At 41.4% G+C, this 22611-nt stretch overlaps 1 protein-coding gene across 1 annotated transcript in view; it reads left to right on the top strand.

Annotated features, from left to right (window-relative positions):
* Window positions 1-22611, top strand: part of LOC122553173 (WD repeat-containing protein 64-like) — a 135079-nt gene extending 112468 nt beyond the window's left edge. Inside the window, exons 18-25 of the mRNA XM_087990995.1 lie at window positions 2714-2765; window positions 5120-5222; window positions 9348-9409; window positions 10500-10612; window positions 13154-13336; window positions 20722-20830; window positions 22428-22508; window positions 22600-22611. Of these exons, the coding sequence (XP_087847121.1) occupies window positions 2714-2765; window positions 5120-5222; window positions 9348-9409; window positions 10500-10612; window positions 13154-13336; window positions 20722-20830; window positions 22428-22508; window positions 22600-22611 (715 nt within the window). The remainder of the gene's footprint in view (window positions 1-2713; window positions 2766-5119; window positions 5223-9347; window positions 9410-10499; window positions 10613-13153; window positions 13337-20721; window positions 20831-22427; window positions 22509-22599) is intronic.

Consider the following 22611-nt stretch of genomic DNA (forward strand, 5'->3'; position numbering starts at 1 on the left):
ACTGCTCTGGCCCTGGCAATACCCAGGTTTAGCTCAGGTCCTGTCTCAGTACAATTGTCTTTCGATCCAGCAGTGGCTGTTGCTGCCAGCTGGCCAATTGAATTGCTCAGTACCTCTCCAAGATGGAGCTTTGTTTCAAGATTGGAGTAAATATTTTGCCTTAAAGCAATTAACACTGTTTCCAGTGTTCAACTGTTGCAGGACAGCTATTAAACTGTAGTTCTAGGGAGGAATGTGGGATGGAGTGCGTTAGGGCAAGTGGCCACACAAGATGATAAATTAAATCAGGCCTAAAATGTGGGAGTGACCTCAATGGTGTTGGGGTCATAACTCGATAAGTGGTACTCATGGTTAGATAAAGAACAATTAAGGTTTGCCATCCTTCATTGGTTGATGCATCTTCACAGAATCTTAGAATTGTTACAGTACAGATGGAGGCCATTCAGTCCAGCATCTGAAATAGCATTATGACTTAGTACTGTTCTCCTCCCTTCTCAACGTGAGTCATTGTCTCTGTTCAAAGCATCAAATAATGCCACCTTGAATGTTTCAGTTGAACATGCCTCTACCCCATTCCCAGCTAGTGCATTACAGACCCTAACTACTCACTGTGTGAACACGTTTTTTTCTCTCATTATCACATTTGCTTCTTTTGCAAATTATTAGAAAACTGTCCCAACAGTGTGGAAGCAGACCATTCAGCTCATCAAGTCCATACCAACCCTCCAAAGAGCATTCCACCTAGCCACACCCTATCCCTGTAACCCTGTATTCTCCCATGGCTAACCCATGTAGCCTGCACATCCCTGGACTCTATGGGCAATTTAGCATGGCCAGTCCACCTAACCTGCACATCCCCAGATTCTATGGGCAATTTAGATGACTAATCCACCTAATGTGCACATCTTTGGACTGTGGGAGGAAACCAGAGCACTCCAAGGAAACCCACACAGACACGGGGAGAATGTGCAGACTTCACACAGACAATCACCTGAGGTTGGAATTGAGCCAGTTCTAAACAACTGAGCCACCATGCCACCCCTTGATCTTCTTTACAAGTGAGAACAGTTCCTCCTCCTGTGTTCTGTTAAACCCCTCATGATTTAAAACAATTGTCTTTACATTAATATTTTATTCAAGAAGATGATAAATTGTGCTGAATTAACTGAACAGGAACTTTTCGGACAAGGTCGTTTGGGTATACTTCTTTGACAGATGTGGTTTGTTATGTAGTGAAATGATGGACCAGATTTTCCTGATGAGTGGAATTGTTGCACAGATTCTACTCAGGTTCCCTACATGTTCATTCTAATAGTTCTTTCAGAGAGTGGAATTGTCATATTAAGGAAATCTGTCAATAGTCAGCTGCTGTGTTCTGAAATTTGAAGGCCCATATAGCCACTTTAACAACAGCTGTCAAAGAGTTATTACATCAGGTAAGTGTGTTGTCATTGCATCCCTACAGTGCAGAAAGAGATCAGTCGGCTCATACGAGTCTGCAGAACCCTCCGAAAAGCATCCCATCTTATCCCCGCAATCTGACCTTTACCATGGCTAACCCCCTAGCCTGTGTATCCTGGACACGACGGGAGAATTTAGGCCAAACTACCTAACTTGCACATCTTTGCACTGTGGGAGGAAAACAGAATGCCCAGAGGAAACCCACGCAGACATGGGGAGAATCTTTCGGGTCAGAATTTTAGGATGCTGTAAGGGCAGAGTGCCAGATGCATAGGGAGTTAGTGCATGGTAAGTAGGGTGCCAGGTTGGTAGGGTGTCAGCTAAGTAGGGTGGCACTTTGATTAGGGATAGGATGTGAGCTGGGTAGAGTACCAAGAGGATAGGATACCATGAGGAGGGAATAGGGTTCCAAATGGATAGGGGGACAAGAGGGCCACGTGAGGTTTTATGTCAGTGTGAGCTGCAGGAATTGGGTCCATTGAAGGGGTGGGAAGAATGGGTGCTGGTTCTGGTGGAGGGCTCAGATTTGGCAGGAGAGTGGTCAGATGGGGCCCAGTGGGATGCGGAGATTGGCTCGGGTCAGAAAATGGTTGTTAGGTGGGTCAGGGCAGCAGTATGTGTCAGTGATTGGGTCTGGCAGATGGATACGTTGGGTCCCGGGACAAGATATGTTGGGTCCTGGGGTGGGGAGATTCTGTATTCTGGGGTAGGATTGTCAAATCTCTTGAGGTGGGAGAGGATGGGAATGGGTCTGATCCATTTGGGTGGGAAGGGAAAGGGGCATCCTGATTCCTGGGACAGTTGTAATTGGGTTCCCTGTGGGATATTGAATAGTTATTCAGGAGTTAGACTATGTATTTAAGGACCCACCTCACTGCTGTCAGATTCAACCCAAATTTTCCAGAATAACATATTACTTCATTTCCTCAGAGCCATCCAGAGTATCTGAATTAAATAGAGATTTTCAGAGGGTTCCAGCATAGAGGAATTTCCCAGGGGAAAATTCAATTTCCTCGCAATTTCTTCAGAATCTGCTACACGGGGGATTCTGCACAGTCTTTATCTACATTGGATAGGTGACCATCTGGCCATTGGAAAACCTGCCCCATTCTAGCTGAAACATTCATTAGAATGCCTCTGGATTCAGCACTGAGGGAGTCAGTCATTGTTTCAGGTGCTGTTGCTACTTTCTTACTGTCATTTCCTCTCTCTGTCATGGTTTTGCTGTTAATGGTGTTGCCTTCACTTTCAGACATACTGTTAAGGTGGAACATGTGGTAGATGCAAAACTGGAAGCCCCATCAGTATAGTGCATCTGGGTAGCCATGCAATAAGTGCTCCCCTTTGGTAATGCTGCACAAGTAAAAGCAAATTGTAGCTAAAGCTATGGGGCTTCTCATCACCTGCCACTAAGCTGGGATGAAGCCCTTCACTGACTTAAAGGTTTGGTTATGCCCAAGGAAAAGTGATCTATTCAATGCCTCCACGGTCCCCATAAAATTTGGGTCAGATCTGGGAATGGATGGGTTGGCAGTAGGGAGGTTACTGACTCGAGTTTATGAGATTTGTTGCCCCAAATCTTCGAAAGTCACCCAGCAGTTTGCCTTCAAACGTCCCGGCGGTGGAGAGGCAGGGGCTTTTCCTGAATTGATGAGTTAAGAGTTCACAGGGTGAGCTGAATCTCCAAGTAATGGTGGCAGGCAGGCTTCTGACGTGAGAGGGCCAAGTGGAGGCACATCACCTTAGAAGGTCTTCCATCCTGCAGTTGAGCTAAGAGCAAGAGAACATCTCCAACTCTGAGGCACCTGTTCAGCAAATTTTAAAGTTTCTGAGATAAAGTTGTCTTCAGCAGTCAGCCCATTATTGTGGAGGGGCCACCTTCAGCTTACAGCTGCCTGAAAGCCTACTTGGGGCACTGGCTACATAGTCTACTGCTGGGAGGCCACATCCTGGCCCCTTTGGGTTATGCATTCAATGGAGACAGGGTGAAGGGGTGGTGGGTGGGGAATAGTTTATTTGAGAAAGTGCTTGACAGGCTATTGACAAGTAGGCCTGAATTGGCCTTTTATGTCCCTGACTGGCTGCCTATCACTTCCAGGAAAACAACCCTTTGGATGCCAATCCCACATCTGGAAAATGATATAACGTTTCAAGTCCTGTGCTTACTCTATGTATGGATAAATGTCCTGTGATGTGGGAGAGGTTTCATTATTTGGAGAATTTAACTTGCTTGTTTCCCATGAGTACCTTCGCAGTTCATTTCCTCATTTGTCAGTGCTATGGGAGTCAGTTCTAAATATTTGGTGCAACAGCACCATCTACAGTTCTATGAGGGTGTTTCCATTCTGCCCTTGTTCTTCGGATTATTAGAGGTCACAGGTTTGGAAGATGCTGTCAATAAAGCAGCCTTCACGAGTAACTGCAGTGCACCTTGTAAATGGTGTACATTGTTGCTGTGGGGGATGGAGTGAATGTTTAAGATTGTAGGTTGGCAGTCAGCTAAATGTGTTGCTTTGTCCTGAATGATGTTGAAGATGCACTCATCCAGGCCGGCGAAGTGTATTCCACCATAATTCTAACTTGTGACTTGCAAGCAGTCTGTGCTACGTCAGGAGGTTAGTCACTCACCACAGAATTTTCAGGCTCTGATATATTCTGGTAACCACTGCATATATCTTGGTCCACTTAATCTTTGGCCAAATCCGATGCATGATGTGACAACTAAAATAAAATTGTGCAATCAGCATGTGTTGATTCCAGAATGAAGCTCGCATCTTTGGAGCACTGACTGATTATTCTATCATATTGGAATACTTTAAATACTTAATTAAAGGTGTCTTTCTGTCACAGAGTAACCTTTTCTCTTTGTCATTATTTAGTAATTTGTAATGAATGTTCAATGAATCTGAAAGGAATTTCTGTTTGGAATTTTCCGTGCGAACAATAAAATGAGAACGGAAAAATGTGACCAAAATTGAATAGTTGACAGTCTGGAAGTCTGGCCCCCTCATACAGACCTTCATAAAGGAATATAGCTCTTCTTAAATTGCTGGTCAATGTCTTTGGTTTTCAGTGACGGACAAGTGCTTGATATCCTCATCCTTCCCGGCTCAAGGGCAGTTCACCTGATTTTCACTACTTTCATGGTATATTTATGTATCCCAGCCCCATTCCACACAGCAGTCAGAAAATCCACTTGAGAGTCCTGATGTGTGGGGGGCATATGCCAACTATCCCTGTCAACACCCACTCACCTTACAGAAGAAAAGGGTGGGAACTCCCAAGGCCGCATACAGACGGGGTACCTGCAGTGTAAGGTCTATCAAAACAAGAAATTATCAACTGGTGGCTCTTGCCACAAGACTTGCATTTTACTGACAAACATTGGTACCCTTTGAGGTGGTGGTGTGGGTCCTTTTTCTGAAGCTGCTGTTATCTACGTAGGGAAGGCATTCTCACAGTACCAGGAGGTGGACAATTCCAGGATTTAGACTGAGTAGCAACAAAGTAATGGTTATGTGTATCCAATGAAATGAAGGATAATGTAATGTTTGCAGTTCTTCAATGCCCTTGGCCTTCTGTGAGTTGGAGGTCAGAGTTTTGGTGCACTCATACGGTATGATACAAAACTCTATTGTTCCCCTTTCTCTCTTTATAGGGCAACCAATTGGTGAAAATCATGCCTACTATACAGTTTTCTAGTCCTATCACCGCAGTCTTTGTAGATGATATTGCAGCTCTACTATTGGCTGGCAATCAGAGTAAGTGGATTATATGTTTAATAGCAGTTTTCTTTATTGAGGGAATTACCTGCTATATTTGTCTTAAACAAATTCTTTTTGTCCAAGTCATCAACCTGTCTCAAGTTTAGGTGGTGACAGAAATGTTGACCTTGGTACTATCACCAGCCACCACCATGATCCCACATGTTGGACAGAAGAGGACTGGGGGCAAAGGCACAGTTAAACATCAAAAGTCAGAATGCAATACTTTAGCCCACATTGTAGAGGGCTATGGCTCCTTCTGAGGTGGGTCCAAAACATTCTCATGTTCCATTTTTGAGACATGCCAAACTTTATTATCATATTTCAATGAGAATTCCTGTTCTGCTCTGAGTTGGATTTATATTTAGTAACTACGTTTCTCAAGGTCTGGGTAACCTAGCCATGAATGGAGCTGGGAGCTGCAAGTTGCAGCTCACTAGTGCTTTCTACTATCAAAGACATCTTAACATGTCTATGTGGCTTTCCTTTTCCATCATGGTTGCCAAATGTCCCCGACCATAATCCCTAGCCATGATCTTTCCCTCGTGCTTGCTAAAGACTGCCTCTACTTCTCGGTAGTCACTGTTCTCCCATCCCTCTCCCCATCAAAGGCTAATCTCAATCAATTATTGGAGACTGTCACCATTGATCCCTGGCACAGAACTCTTTTTGGTGATTTTTCACCCCAGGAGCCAGCCAGCTTATTTATCTACTTGACTGATAGTAGCAAATGGAAGATTATATTTCTAATGCATTTCAGTAATTTAATTCAGCAGGATGGCCACATCCATGGTCCAGCTGAGTTATGGACAGATTATTGTGTTCCCCTTCTCGTTTCCCTTGAGGCCAATGTTTTACTCTACACTTCCTACTGTCTAACAGACTTTCTGTCAGGGTCAAGGTGTCTGGTTGGTGAAGCCCAGAGCAAGTTTTGCTCAGCCAGGCCACACTGGAGTCAGAAACCCTACTATATGAATAGGAAAGCTGCTCTGTTTAAAATTATTTTATAATGTTTTGGATGTAGATTTGTTCACTGAGCTGAAAGGTTCATTTCCAGACATTTCAGTACCGTACTAGGTAACACCTTCAGTGGACCTCATGTGAGGCAATGCTGAAAATTCCTGCTTTCTATTTATATGTTTGGGTTTCTTTGGGTCGGTAATGTCATTTCCTGTGGTAAAGTCACTTCCTGTTCCTTTTCTCAGGGGGTGGTAGATGGGGTCTAACTCGATGTGTTTGTTGATAGAGTTCCAGTTGGAATGCCATGCTTCTAGGAATTCTCATCCGTGTCTTTGTTGGCTTGTCCTAGGATAGATGTATTGTCCCAGTCAAAGTGGTGTCCTTCCTCATCTGTATGTGAGGATACTAGTGAAAGAGGGTTGTGTCTTTTTGTGGCTAGTTGGTGTTCATGTAACCTGGTGACTTGTTTTCTGCCTGTTTGTCCAATGTAGTGTTTGTTACAGTCCTTGCACGGTATTTTGTAAATGACGTTAGTTTTGATCATTGTCTATATAGGGTCTTTCAAGTTCATTAGCTGCTGATTTAGTGTGTTGGTAGGTTTGTGGGCTACCATGATGCCAAGGGGTTTGAGTAGTCTGGCAGTCATTTCTGAGATGTCTTTGATGTAGGAGAGAGTGGTTAGGGTTCCTGGACGTGTTTTGTCTGCTTGTTTGGTTTTGTTGCTGAGAAATCGACAGACTGTGTTCTTTGGATACCCATTCTTTATGAATACATGGTATAGGACTTCACCACAGGAAATGACATCACCACAGGAAATGACATCACCAACCCAAAGAAACCCAAACATATAAATAGAAAGCAGGAATTTTCAGCATTGCTTTGCATGAAGTCCACTGAAGGTGTTACCTAGTAAGGTAATGAAACATCTGGAAATGAACCTTTCAGCTCAGCGAGCAAACCTTCATTCAAAACATCAACCTGAGCTACAAATCTTCTCAAAACTCGCTAACTCTTTTATAATGTTTGTAGTTTCCTGTTCTTAATTTACTCTTAAGCTGCAGGAGTTGCTAACAATTATTACCTATTACAATTACCTTAGATTAGTGGAACATCTTTAAAACCAGTATCATCCAAATAGTAGACATTCGTTTGGAAAGTTAAAAGAAGGCTGTGAGGTAAATTAGAGGCAAAGTGGCAAATGGGTTATACGCAAGAATAAGTCAAACTCACGTAAAGAATACTTTAACTTATCTGAAAGAAATACCTCTCAGGATAATGGAACACGATCAAGCTCAATGATGCCAATGAAACCAGTAAATTTATCAACCAAAGGTTCATCGGTGAAGAAGATAGATAAATTTTGTGTGAGCTAAAGCAAGTTATGTTTTTGAATATGTTTTAATTAGTGTATATAACTGTTGAAGGGTTTCTCAAGGAAGATTATATGGTTTTTGTTAAACACCAGAGGTTAAATATCAATCAGGAGAAAGTGAGGACTGCCGATGCTGGACATCAGAGTCGAGAGTATGGTGCGGAAAAGCACAGCAAGTCAGGCAGCATGTGAGGAGCAGGGGAATCGATATTTTGGACTAAAGCCCTTCATCAGGAAGGGCTGCTTCTCCTGCTCCTCGGATGCTGCCTGACCTGCTGTGCTTTTCCAGCACCATACTCTTCAATTAAATACCAATCAGACAGGCTTCAGGCAACTTTTGTGCATAGACTTTTGTCCCAACTTACACATCACAAAACTCAACACACTGATTACTTGTTCCCATGCATGCATATATTCCACTCGAGTTCTTATCAAGTTTTTGTTTTTATAATTCAGCAATGTTACACATCTCTGGAATAGGTGTGACTTAATCTGAGTCCTCCTGGCTTAGAGGTAGAGAAACTACCACTGAGCCAAAAGATCTCCATCTCACCAAATTATCCCTTAATTAACATGTACTCATCACTAGTTCTCTAGTTCTATTTTGTGTCAGGCATCCCTACCAGATTCTGTTAAATGATAATGTAAAGTGGTGAAGGCTGAATTAGATAGTATTTTGATTGACAAAGGTTTCACCGACTTTGAGGCAAGACACTAGAAAATGAAGTTGAGGCCACAATCAGCTTAGCATGGAATATATCCCATCTACCAAAAGCTGAAAACTTACAGGATATCAGAAAAAACAGGAAATAGTCCCTTGGGAATCACTCCAGAAATTTTTATGGTATACCTGAATTATAGCAGGATTCAGCAAGCAACGACCATCATTAATCAAATATTTTATGTCTCTGGAGTTAAAATTGCCCAGGCACATACCAAAGTATCATTATTTTATATATATCCTGCAAAGTCGCACAACACCAGGTTCTAGTTCAACAGGTTTATTTGAAATCACAAGCTTTCAGCCCCCTGCTCCTTCACAAAGCTTGTGATTTCAAATAAACCTGTTGGACTATAACTAGTGTCGTGTGACTTCTGACTTTGTCTGCCTCAGTCCAACACCAGCACCTCCACATCATAAATATATCCTAGAATCATAGAAGCTCTATGGTCTGGAAGAAGGCCATTAAGCCCATCGAGTCTGCACCGACTGTCCAAAGAGCATCCCACCCAGATCCAGCATCCCATAACCACACATTTACCATGATTGATCCACCTAGCCTACACATTCCTGAACACTGTTGACAATTGCAGTATGGCCAATCCACCTAATCTACATAACTTTGGACTATGGAGGAAACTGGAGCATCAGTGGGAAACCCAGGCAGCACGGGGAGAATGTGCAAACTCCATACAGATAGTCACCTGAGGCTGAACTCAAACCTGGGTCACTGGCATTGTGAGGCAGCAGTTCTAAACACTGAGTCACCGTGTTACCCTCGCTAACCATTCCCGCATATACTGCTGGTAGTTTCTTTTCTTGGTGAAGAGTTGAGGCAAAAATGCACACCACAAGGGGATAAAGTTAAGAACCTTCTTTTCTTAATGAAATTAATCATTTTTAAAAACAGACTTTGGGAAGATGAGCTCCAAAAACTACCTAATTCAATATTATATCCGGTTGACAGATAGTTGAGAGATCTGGCTAGCAATAGTTTGACAAAATAGAGAATTAGGCTTCACCAATGCATTTAAAATGCACACCTCAAATAGTTTGTTTTCTCATGCAGGAGGATACGTAATAATTTGGGATATTGCAGCCTTTCTAGGTGATCCATACTCATTAAATAAGGTATGTTTCATCATTTAATTGCAATACTGTTAAGGAAATAGAAAGTAATATTGGTTCTATGAGAATTTTTTATTGATTGAGAAGGAAGATAATCTAACAAGTGGCAAACTACCTCTTCCCAATTGAATATCCTGAGAGAAGTAATAACCTTTCATGAAGTTAAACTTTGTGAAATACTCTCTGATCACAGTAATCATTGAACAAGATTCACGTACATGAATCAAACATTTCTTGCTGCATTATTCAGTCCTAAATACTCACACTTTCATTTATAATAGAAATATAAAGTTGCAACTCTCTTGTCATTTGCAACATTTAACAAAATGTCAGTTTATTCAAAGTCAAATTAGTATTTTCCAAAGACTATTTGTATAGCAGGGGCTTTTATGATTTTATACTTACCTGAAACAGAAATATAGACACTTGCTAAATGAAATTTTCTCATATGCATGAACCTTCCTTGTGGACATTAGACATTTCTGCAATAACATTTGATTTGTTTGTACATTGCCAAAAGCACTATTTAAATATACTATTTAAAAGTCTCTCTTTCTGTTATTCGCTTGAGTTATTTTGCCTGGGCTGACTCATATCAGCCTTTCATTCCACTGTTCTAAATATACTCTGATGTTCACCCAGTGTTGATGGGCTCACAGTTAAGTTCAATATTTACTTCATCGATTGTTCATTACAAAATATCAATCAGGAATGGAAACCTTTCGAAGGAATTTGAGGCCTTAGCTGAGCTGAGGATGTTAGGAATGAAAGCAAAGTAGCTGCTGACTTGATCAACTGAACGGGTAGAGTATTGTCACTGCCACAAGTTTGCCATTGATTTTTCTTTTGTGGTTAAAATCATGGTGGGTGCTTATCAGAGTGGTATTAAACCTCAGGTAATGCAAAGGCACAAGAAAATAACAGCAATGTGCATGTATTTGACTTGTAACACAGTGTGGGAAGTAACAATGAAACATATCAATATACAATTAAACAAGAAACAAAGATACTGACATCTTTACATATTGTTTTCTTAATGTCAATGAAGTCATGTTTTGAAGTCATGTTGATCACATTTACTCTATTTCTGTAGGATTCTGTCAATCGCCTAGTTAGCTGGAGAGCCCATAATTTCCAAATAGTGAGTCTGTTCCATGTGGAGGAGGCAAATGTTGCTGTTACTGCATCCATAGATTGTTCAATCAGGTATAAAAAGGTTGGAAGTACATAGAGCTTTGTTGAAATTTTACAACTGGTCAGCCCTTGTACCTTTTATTTGATAGGCTAATTATTTCTGTTATCAGGTTAAGCTGTTTAAGCATGTCATGTTATTCTTCATGCATAACTTTCTATCTTAAGTCTGGACATTTCTGTACTGACTTGAAAATGTCTGAAGTCTGTGTCCTTTTTGGTAATTATTCCTGTGCTGTGGGCAGGAATTTCTAGCATTTATATCCAATCCTAAATACTCATGAGAAACCTTCCTCCAGAAATGTTGCAGGCAGTTTGATGCAATAATCCAATTCAGAGACAGGTTAGTAACAAATATATTGTGTGCATATGCAATTGCATATGGATCAGACTGGGACCAAATAATGGTTTTCCTTCCTGAAACGACATTAGTGAACTAATTGTAGTTGCAAAATCACATCTTCTTGCCAGGAATAGTATTTTGGCAGCTCAATTTACATTTCTGATCTGAATAGCTTGTAGCACTTGGAAAGAAAAAGACAAACAACTCTATTGTTTAAAGTTTCACTTTTACTTTTGATTGTGATTATATAAAATCAAAAAATATAGAAATGGGATAGAATAGCTTTAAAATTATGACAAAATTTTAACTCCACTGATTCAAATATTTTCTGTCTTTTAAATCTACAACTAAGGACTATACTTTATCATCATCATCTATTTTGACTTGTTGGGAGATCAACTGGTTTTAATTTAATGTTATGTGGGTGGTAAGCATTTTCTAAAGGTGTAGTACTTACTTCCTTGACAGTTTTCTGTCTTACATTTCCATCAGACTGCTTCTGTCACATCTGTCTATTAAGTTTAAAAGCTTGCCATATTATTATATATATTTTGTATGAAGTCCTCCTAGTTCTGCACTCAGTTTTCGTATAGGCTTGTACACTTGTAATGATGCTCATTATAGGAACCCTTGAAAGGTATAAAAGTGGAAGTGATGTAGTAAGTGACTTGCCCCATTAACTATGGCACGTTATACTGCGTCTTCTTTTTAACCTTCACTAGAAAAATGTACTAAGCTATTAAAAAATATAGGTCTGTCAAATTTCTCACTCCCTGGTATGCCTTTAGAACATTACAGTGCAGTACAGGCCCTTCGGCCCTCAGTGTTCTTTCGTAATAAGAATTTTTTTTCTTAAGTCCAGGTGTTCCTGTACCTATTATTGCTCTTCTTTCTGTTCAGGTAACCAAGGGTGTAGTGTATTGGGAAAGGCAGCACCTATGTTCAATTCCAGCCTCAGACAATTGCCTGTGTGGAGTTTGCAAATTCTCTCCATGTCTGCATGGGTTTCCATTGGGTGCTCTGGCTTCTTCCCCCAGTCCAAAGATGTGCGGGTGGTGTGGATTAGCCATGCTAAACTTCCTATAGTGACCAGGGTTGTGCAGGCCAAGTGGATTAACCATTGGGAATAGATAATTACAGGAATGGTCGGGGTGGGATGCTCTTTGGAGGGTCATTGTGGACTTGATGGGTTGAATAGCCTGCTTCCACTCTGTAGGATTTCTATGATAACATGACTCAGGCTAGCTTTTCTACTGGTAGGTGCAGAAATACCTGGTTGGAGAACTAAGAGAATGAAAGTTATAGGCTTGTTCTTGAGTGACAAGATACTGAGTAACAACTTGGCTGCTACAGACAGCTGCAACAGCTACAAATTAGGGTCATAGAGTCATATAGCATGGAAACAGAGCCTTTGGTCCAACCTGTCCATGCTGACCAGGTTTCCCAAACTAAACAACTCTCATTTGTCTGCTTTTGGCCCAAATCTCTTTTCTACTTATCTATCTGTCCAGATGTCTTCTAAAAGCTGTAACTGTACCTGCATCTACCACTTCCTCTGGCAGTTTATTCCATATACGCACTACCCTCTGTGTGAAAACATTGCCCCTTAGGCCCTTTATAAATCTTTTCTGTCTCACCTTAAAAATGAGCTTCCTAGTTTTCAACTCACCTTTCAAGGGAAAAGACCTTTGCTATTCACCTTATCTCTATCCCTCATGAATTTATAAACCTCTGTAAGATCAACCCTCAACCTCCTACGCTCCAGAGAGAGAAGTACCAGCCTATCTGGCTTCTCCTTATAATCCAAACCCTCCAGTCCCAGTAACATCATTGTAAATCTTCACTGTATCCTTTCCAATTTAATAATATTCTTCCTGTAGCAGATTATAGGGAGAAGGAAGAGATCTGGTTAGTGCATGGATGGTACCAGTAAGCAAGATCAAAGAGGTGAAACTCCTTGCTACATATTCTACTGCACTGCTGTACATCTTGATGCCTTTCACTTCTTCGTAACCCTCTGTTCTGCTCAGCCCTTTGATTCCCTGTTCAAGTACAGCTGATTTTAAGAACTTGTTATGTGGTGAATTGTGGCATGAGCCTGAGCCCTGTCAATTTTGTCACCCTCATGTGAGATGCCATGAGATGGCAACCCATGCTGCAAGTCTGACTTACAAAATAAAGATATTGTGTCTGTCTATTTTATTGTTACACAGGGTTTGGTACTCACCAAATGGGCATTACATTGGATATTTTGGACAACATAGCTCTTTGGTATTAATGAACCCCAGTAAGTTTGTTTTACCATCTGACATAATTGAAGCACCTGTGGAAAGCCAGTCAAACAAATCAGACAAGACTGACCAGTTGGATTATCCCTTGAAATTGGATTGGGAAAGGTGAGGTTGCATTTATGACTTGAATTTAGTTGCACAAAATTGTACATGGTACACTACAGAAAACATACCATTTTAACATGAAAACTATAAGGCAAGTTCAGATTTGTTGATATGTAATTATTTTGCACCTTTTGTTATGCATATGAAGTCTGAAGTATATTAATGCCTAATATTCTGAAAAGAGTTGCATAGTATTAGATGTGATCCTCCTGTGTAGTTGAAGTAAAACACAAAGAAATAAAGCAATACTGGCCACAAAGCTTGGCAGTGTCACGTCTAGATTCTTGGCATAAGTACTATTTTTCCTCCCAAAGTTGCATCCACAGCATACATGCACAGTTGTGGCGTTAGCTGTGTCAGATGTTGTTTTAGCTCAGGCGTTTGGACACATCCAGAGAGCATCCAGAAAATCTGAAGCTGTTGGTGCAGTTGATAAGATGTAGTATTTGTAGATACATCTACTGACATCAACCACTCAAGTGAAGTCACTTAACTTCATGCAGCACTCAGTTCAGATGCCCATGGAAACTCTTGTTGCATTAACTACCACGGAGTGTGTTGCATTTTTTAGGATGCCACACACTGTTGGGTTGGGATGCTGTCATCAGGTGAATCTTAATGTGTTAAACACTGGGCCAGGTTTGCAATGGCCAGATAGTCATTGGAGCAGTGCAGACTGAAGTTGTTCATCAGGACATACAGTTGACTCAGTATTTGCTGTGTATCTGAATTTTCTGATGTGCAATTCCACTACATCTGAGAGAGTCTGTAGATACCAAGTCTACATCCTGGTCATTTACTAATATGACCATTACCCCAACTCATCACTGATAACTCCCAACTATACTGCACTGGCCCATTATAACACTATAACACTCCAGACCCCTGATAGCTGCCCCCAACCCAACACAGTTCCACCCCACTTAACATTCAGCAACTAACCATCTTCTCATCAGATTTGAAACTCTTCCCTCTGCTCCCCAGACCTGAGTTCACACATCCCCACATTCCACATGTGTGACATTATCTCCCATCCCCATTACTGAACCTGGGACCCCTACCACCCTGCTCTAAGCACTCCGTAAATTACTGGGCACCCTGGCATTACACACAGCTGGCATCTTACTTAATAGGAACCCTACTCAGCAGGAACCCTACTTACCAGGAACCCTACTTAATTAGGCCTTTCCTTCTTAGCCAACATACCTTGATATTTGCCCTTTTACAGGAGCTGGCAAAGTGTCTGATTGCACTGCTGGAAATTTAAATCACAGAATATGACATCTACTGCCATAAAAAAGTGACCGAGATGGACTTCCCCTATCTGTCCTATACTACAAAAGGGAAGAACTGCAATTTGACTGTGATTGCTATTATTAGGAATATCCAGGCCACTACGTAGTTTATTGTATGAAAGCAATCAGGTGCAAATTTATATCAGTAAGATGTGCATTGTTGCTAAGACTGTGGGGAAACTTGAGAATAAAAGTCTGCATTCTACAAGATTCTATGCTGCTCTATGTAATTCTCATCCAAGCCAGTATGGCATCATCCGATTAGGTGGACCTTAAGACAATCTCCGACATTAAACCTTCTGTTACCTTTATGAACAGTTTCTTGTCCAATATGCCTTCACAATGTTTGTCAGATGTGCCTCCTGTGTGGTCACCTGTGGGTAGAGGGCCTCTTTCCTCCCTTCCAGCTCCTGCACAAAAGTGTAGTGTTGGCTGGCATCCTAGAACCTGGACACTGTCACTGTGTGCCACTCTTTCCAGAAACAGGATAAGTTGGCACCTGCTGCCGTATACCTCCCATTACGAGGTGCAGACAAGCTTTAACTTTAACTCCTACTAGCTTCTCGGGAATTTGTGCCTACCTAGATGTGTAAGCACTCAGCAAGTTTAAAGCTGACTGTACCTTACTACCATTGCATAACCAGAGTTGGAGCTTGACTAGATCCGAAGGGCAAAATAAGCACAAAATAATCCTGAGTCATGATCCACTAACTCACTTTCAAGTCCTGTCCAATTTCCATGTCTTCCAGTAATTAGTGTGATTTCGGTGATCCATTATTTAATATCTTAGTGGTTAAAATGATTTAAGTGTTGCTACATTTCATCTGATTTTGAACTGTACTGTTGTATAACAGGCTCTTTCAAACATCTAAATGTTAGACTCTAACAGTTCACTACAAATATTCAGCCCCTTGATAACTGAAATCTGCACCTTTGTACTCGTTATATGCTGGTTAACATGTCTCAGTTTGATAACTGAGCTTATAATTATCATGTTGCTACTGCTCTCTCAGTCTGTGATCTTCGATTTTCTGAATATGTTTATTTGTTGCGTCTGCACTTTATCAATGTCTGGGCACATAAAGAATAATATATTGGCAAATTGAACAACCTTAGTCCTTCATTCTGACATTAGAAATTCATTGGTAAGAACAGGCTGAGATCAGAACCCTGGAGAATCCCAAAACTTTATTGAAATTTCTGTCTCCACTCTGACACTCAGCTCAACAATGCAGCCCCATTCACTGTCTTTTGCAAAGGGTTTGTGCTGACTCCTTCACTACTCAACATCTGCATTAGCCATTTACACAGTTTTGTGCAAATTAATTTATGCTGAGAGTTACCTGCATTAGTGAGACCCTTTTCACCGCCCTACAGATTATGGTGAATACACTCAATACTCAAAGCTGTTCTTTACTACCTCTAAACCTTTGGTAACAACTTTCAATGAAACAATAGAACCACCAAGGAAGCACTTAATGAAATCTTTTGGACAGAAATGTGAATTTAGAGCCAATTTGGCAAATATGTGCTGGAATTAAGAGCAAGGACTTGCCTCAATTAAGTACTTATGAGCATTACATTAAGTACACAGGCTTTGACCAGTGACTCCAGCACTGTTATACATACCCATGAATATTGCACACAGGTTTGGGCATTCAGCTGACATACCAAATCTCTACATCCACAATGAAGACTAAGATGAATACACAATCAATGTTTCATCACTGTAGTATGGACATCAAATCCAAGAGACATTCGTTTTCAAACACAATTGAACCACAGCCAAACTACACTTACCAATTTGTGATGATCGCTAGAACTTTAAAAAGTCACACCTGTAATCTCACACAAGTCTTCATTAGATTGGACTAATGGTCTCAAACCGTTCTTGCATAGAGTTCGAAGATTCTAATATACATGGAAAATAAAAGCAGGAGTAGGTTAATTCAAACCTTCAAGCCTACTCTGCCATCAATATGGCTGATCATCCAACTCAACAATTTCTCCTTTGAATCCTCCCACTTCCTCCAGACGAAAAGGGTAGACATGGGCACCTGCATGGGCCCCAGCCACGTCTGTCTCTTTGTCTGCTACATGGAACAGTCTATCTTCCATAGTTATACTGGCACCACTCCACACCTTTTCCATTGCTACATTGTTGACTGTATTGGTACCACCTCGTGCACCCACAAGAAGGTTGAACAGTTCATCAACTTCAACAACACATACCAGCCTGACCTTAAATTCACCTGAACCATCTCTGACACCTCCCTCCCCTTCCTGGACCTCTCCATTTCCATCAATGGTGACCAACTCAAAACTGACATCTTCTACAAACCTACTGACTCTCACAGCTACCTGGATTACACCTCCTCCCACCCTACCTCCTGCAAAAATGCGATCCCTTATTCCCAATTCCTCCACCTCTGCCTCGTCTGCTCCCAGGAAGACCAGTTCCACCACAGAACACAACAGATGGCCTGCTTCTTTAGAGATCACAATTTCCCCTCTCACATGGGTGATGATGCCCTCCAGCACATATCATCCATATCCCGCACCTCTGCCCTTGAACCCCACTCCTCCAACCACAACAAGGACAGAACCCCCCGGTCCCAACTTCCACCCCACCAACCTCCATATACATCACATCATCCTCCGCCATTTCCGCCACCGACAAACGGACCTCACCACCAGAAATATATTTCCCACCCCATCCCTATCTGCTTTCCATAAAGACCATTCCCTCTGTGATTACCTTGTCAGGTCCACGTGCCCCCAACAACCCACCCTCCTCTCCCGGCACCTTGCCCTGCCGCCCCAGGAATCGTAAAACCTGCACCCATACCTCCCCCCTCACCTCCATCCAAGGCCCCAAAGGAGCCTTCCACTTCCATCATAGTTTCACCTGCACTTCCACACATGTCATTTACTGTGTCCATTGATCCCGATGTGGTCTTCTCTACATTGGAGAGATAGAAAGCCTACTCACAGAGCGTTTCAGAGAACATCTCCAGGACACCTGCACCAATCATCCCACTGCCCCTTGACCAAACACTTCAACTCCCCCTCCCACTCAGCAGAGGACATGCAGGACCTGGACCTCCTCCATCGCCAGTCCCTTACCACCCAACACCTGGAGGAAGAATGCCTCATCTTCTGCCTCGGGACCCTCCAACCCCATGGCAACAATGCGGACTTCACCAGTTTCCTCTTTTCCTCTCCCCATACCTTATTCCAGTTCCAACCTTCCAGCTCAGCACTGCCCTCATGACTTGTCCCGCCTATCCATCTTCCTTTCCACCTACCCACTCCACTCTCCCCTCCAACCTATCACTTTTATCCTCATCTCCATCCACCTATTGCTCTCTCAGCTTCCTTCCCCCAGCCTCACCCCCCCTCACATTTATCTCTCTACCCTCGAGGCTCCCACCCTCATTCCTGATGAAGGACTTTTGCCCAAAATGTCGATTCTCCTGCTCCTCAGATGCTGCCTGACCTGCTGTGCTTTTCCAGCACCTCACTCTTTGACTCTAATCTCCAGCATCTGTCGTCCTCACTTTCACTCAAGCACTTGGCCTCAAGCACTTCCTGTGGCAGAAAACTCCCCAGCCTCTCCATTCTCTGGGTGAAGACATTATTTTCTCATCTGGTCCTACATGGTTTATTCTGTATTCTGAGACTGTGACCCCGGTTGTGGACTCCCCAGTAATCAGAAATATCCTTCCTGCATTTATACTGCCTCGTCCTGTTAGAATTGCATAGATTTCCGTCACATTGCCCCTCATTTTTCTGAATTCCAGCTAATATAATCCTAACTGATTTATCCTCTTCTCATACATCAGTCCTGCCATCCCAGGAATCAGTCTGGTAAGCCTTCTTCCACTCACTGAACATCCAGAACATTCTTCCTCAGACATGGAGACCCAAACTGTACACACTATTCCAGATGTAATCTCACCAAGGTCCTGTATAATTGTAGCAAGTCTACTCTGGTCCTGTACTCAAATCCTCTCACTATGAAGGCCAATATACCATTTGCCCTGAAATAAACAAATAGAACTGAATTGAATTAGCTTTATTGTCACATGTACCCAATTGAATACAGTGAAAAGTTTATATGTCACCACTTACAGCGCCATCTTAGGTACAATCCTGAGTTAAAAAATAGAGAAATGAAGAAAAATAGTTACATTACAGCCAGTAAAAGCAAGAAGCAAAGTTAAATAGACAAACATGACAGTCATACAAAAATTGCTGGAGAAACTCAGCAGGTCTGACACCCAAGTCTCGTTGCACTTCCTCCTTTCCAAATCCATCATCATTCAGAACGTAATCTGCTTTCCTGTTTTTGCTATCAAAATGGACAACCTTGTATTTATCCACATTATCCTTAGTCTACCATGCATGTGCTCACTCACTCAGCTTGAATAAATCACATTGAGGGGTCTCTGCATCCACCTGACAGTTCACCATCCCACCTAGCTTTGTGTTGTCTGCAAACTTGGAGCTATTACACTTAGTCCTTTTATCTAAATCATTAATATATGTTGCGACCAGCTGAGATGCTAGCACTGATCCCTGCAGTATCACACAAGGCACTGGCTGCCACAAGGGAAATGACCCATTTATTCATTCTCTTTGTTTCCTGTCTGCCAGCCAGTTCTTTATCCCTGTGTGTACCCCCATCCCAGGCACTTTAATTTTACACGCTGATCTCTTATACAGGGCTCTTTGAAACCATCTGAAAGCCCAAATAAATCAAATCTAGAATCTTCCCCTTATTGGCTCTAATTATTACATCCTTTAAAATTTCCAGTATATTTGTCAAACATGATTTCCTTTTTGTAAATCCATGCTGACTCTGCCCAATTGTGTCACTGTTTTCCAAGTGTTCTACTGTTAAATTTTTTATTTTATCTAGTGATGTCAGGCTAATTGGTTTATAATCCTTATTTTCTCTCTGCCCCTTTTTTTAAACAGTGGGGTTGCATTAGCTATCCACCAGTTCATAGGAGATCTTACGATGTTTATGAAATCTTGAATGATGATCACCAATGCATTCATTAGGGTCACTTCCTTAAGTGCTGTGGGATGTAGATTATCGCGTCCTGGGGACTTTGCAGCCTTCAATCCCATTAATTTTCCCAACACCATTTCCTGACTAAGACTGATTTCCTTCAGTTTCTCTCACTAGAGTCTATGTTCCTTCAAATTTTCAGAATGTTATTTATCTCCTCCATGTGTCTGCGTGTGTTTCCTCCTGGTGCAGCAGTTTCCTCCCACAGTCCAAAGACGTGCAGGTTTGGTGGCTGAATTGTGTTAAATTGCCCATAGTGTCTCGGGATGTACAGATTAGGTGGATTTGTCAAGCTAAATTGCCCCATGTCTGGGGATTTGGAAGTCAGGTGGAGTGTCATGGTAAATGTGGGGGTACAGAGCTTGGATGGGGTTCTGGATGGGATGCTCTTCAGGGGTTCGATGCAAACTCAATGGCCTTTTTCCACACTGTAGGGATTCTATGATTCTTTGCGATGTACTTTGCAAATAGGTGCAGTAGAGTGGAGGAAGCAGCACTTCAGAAAGACCTGTAATTTGTACCTAATTTGTTTGAAGCAATGCAATTGTAGTTAGTGTACTGGCTGGCTTGCAATAGTCTTAGGATCTTTGCCTTCGCTGTAACTACCTTTGTGTGCATTTAGCGGCAGCCATTAAATGCACATATTTTCAGCATACTTCCTCATCTCTGACACTGTCTGTGATGTATCTCTTCAAAGTTACAAGGACTAAAATCTCGGTTCATCCTGAAAATGATGACAGGATCACCTGATTCATTTCTAGTGGATGCAAATGCTAACCCATCAATCATTATTACATTTGGATATTACATCACAGGAAAATATACATTTGCTTTGCTGCCAGACAGAAAACATTTTTAAAGCCCCCAGGTCTTAGTTCTCTTTATTTTGTTCAATATAATTGACTGCATTTACAGTGTTCACTGGATGTACTATACTCCTTCATTTTAATCTGTTTGGATGATAAATGAATAGTATTCATCTCATTTCTTTTAAATTATTTCTTAATTAGATGGAAGCCATTTGATCGGGAAGAATATGACTTAAAGTTAACACAAGAACGGAAGGTTCTTGACATGGATCATGATAAGAAATTCTTTCAATCCGTGACTATACCGAGGGTAGGAATTAATACTTTTGATATAATACAATGTAAGTTCACCTCCACTTCTTTCAGGAAAGTCTCTGAACCTCAGGTCTCAGCAATTGGAGACTTTGCTAGACTCCATTCCTCAATTGCTACCTTCAAGTTTACCCCAGTTCCACAGGCAGTTCCCTCTGGTTTGTAGCTTATTTTAGCAATAGGGCAGCCACTTCCTGCTAACTTCATGTCCTGCTTACTTTGTCAGAAGTCTATTTTTGAATCAACTAGTTCAGGTATTAGAACACATCCTTGGAGTGGGTGGCACTTGAACATGGGCCTTCTGGTTATGGACACCACCTAAATGCTATAACAGTCCTACAAGCTGGGAGTTTTAGGCATTTTTAATCAACCCGTTGAGAGATGTTATGACACACCTTTGAAGGAAGTTGGATTTGAAGTAAGCCCAGGTCTCCTGGCTCAGAAGAGGGGACACTACCACTGTACCACAAGAGCCATCTGCTGGGAGTTATAGATATTTTCTCATCAACCTGTTTTGAGATGTTACTGCAGGTGGGACTTGAATACAGAACTTCTGGTCTAGAGGTAGGGACACTACCGTTGCTCCACAAGAACCCTCATGATGGGAGGTAGGTTTTTCACTGCAGGGGTTCCAGATAAGTATGAAAATTATAATTAATTATCATTAATTTGGATCAGCTAGGACCAGACATAATTGATAGGACCTTGACAAGCAACTTTAAATAGTTAAAAATCACACAGCACCAGGTTATAGTCCAACAGGTTTTATTGGAAGCACACTATCTTTCGGAGTGACGCTCCTTCATCAGGTGATTGTCTATAACCTGTTGGACTATAACCTGGTGTTGTGTGATTTTTAACTTTGTACACCCCAGTCCAACACCGGCATCTCCGAATCATAACTTTAAATAGCTAACTCTTACTAAGCTTAAGGTTTTGATTTCATCGGTCCAACTGGAATCCTACTGAAAATGATACCTTGGTTCAACAAATTTACATAATATGGCATTAGAAAAAAATGCTTCTCTTTCTCTCTTCCAACTCATGATAGTAACCACCAGCTGACGCAAAACTACACCATGTAGCTGCTGTTTTGATCCCTCAATTGTATGTGACCTCAACCAAGTTGTTGGAAAGACCCAAAAGTTAAGAAATCTTCATGAAGCAATATCTTCCCCGTTAAGTAATTTAAAGAGAAGTTTATTGCAAGTTTATTTAAAGAAAATTTTATTGCAAGTATTTTTTAAATAAATATTTTAAATCCCAATGATGTTAATCAGCCCATCAATACAATTTGTTATCCCTATAATATTACTGCTGCTGTAAACTCAAGAAGCAATTCTTGGAACCAATGGCAGATTTCATTGCCAATCCTGGATACCTCAAAAAATAATGGCTTAATGAGGACCTTATTCTCTGAAGCTGTGGGCATCCAGTCAAATCTTCAATAGTTCTTTTCATATGTTCTTTTGTTAAATGATCTAATTGCTTTCACTCATCATTCAATTTCCAACCATTCGGACGTGTTGTTAGCTTAGTAAACAACAATGAACTAAGGTGCGCTGAATGATTCACTTTTGTTTGATTCTAAACAGCTGAAATCAAAACCAATAGAAAATTCCATATCAGGCACTAGAGCAATGGGTGCTGTATTTCGAGCTCTCCCTGTGTATACTGTAAGTTGATCCCTTTTATTTCTCTGTAAAAGTAATGATATACTTGATAAGCTGATGATTGTATTGCTTTACACTCATTTTATATTTGCAGCTAAAGCCCTAA

This window comes from Chiloscyllium plagiosum, unplaced genomic scaffold (genome assembly GCF_037043375.1).
Source record: "Chiloscyllium plagiosum isolate Xiang-an unplaced genomic scaffold, Cpla_swu_hap1 HiC_scaffold_10, whole genome shotgun sequence".
NCBI classification, from domain to species: domain Eukaryota; kingdom Metazoa; phylum Chordata; class Chondrichthyes; order Orectolobiformes; family Hemiscylliidae; genus Chiloscyllium; species Chiloscyllium plagiosum.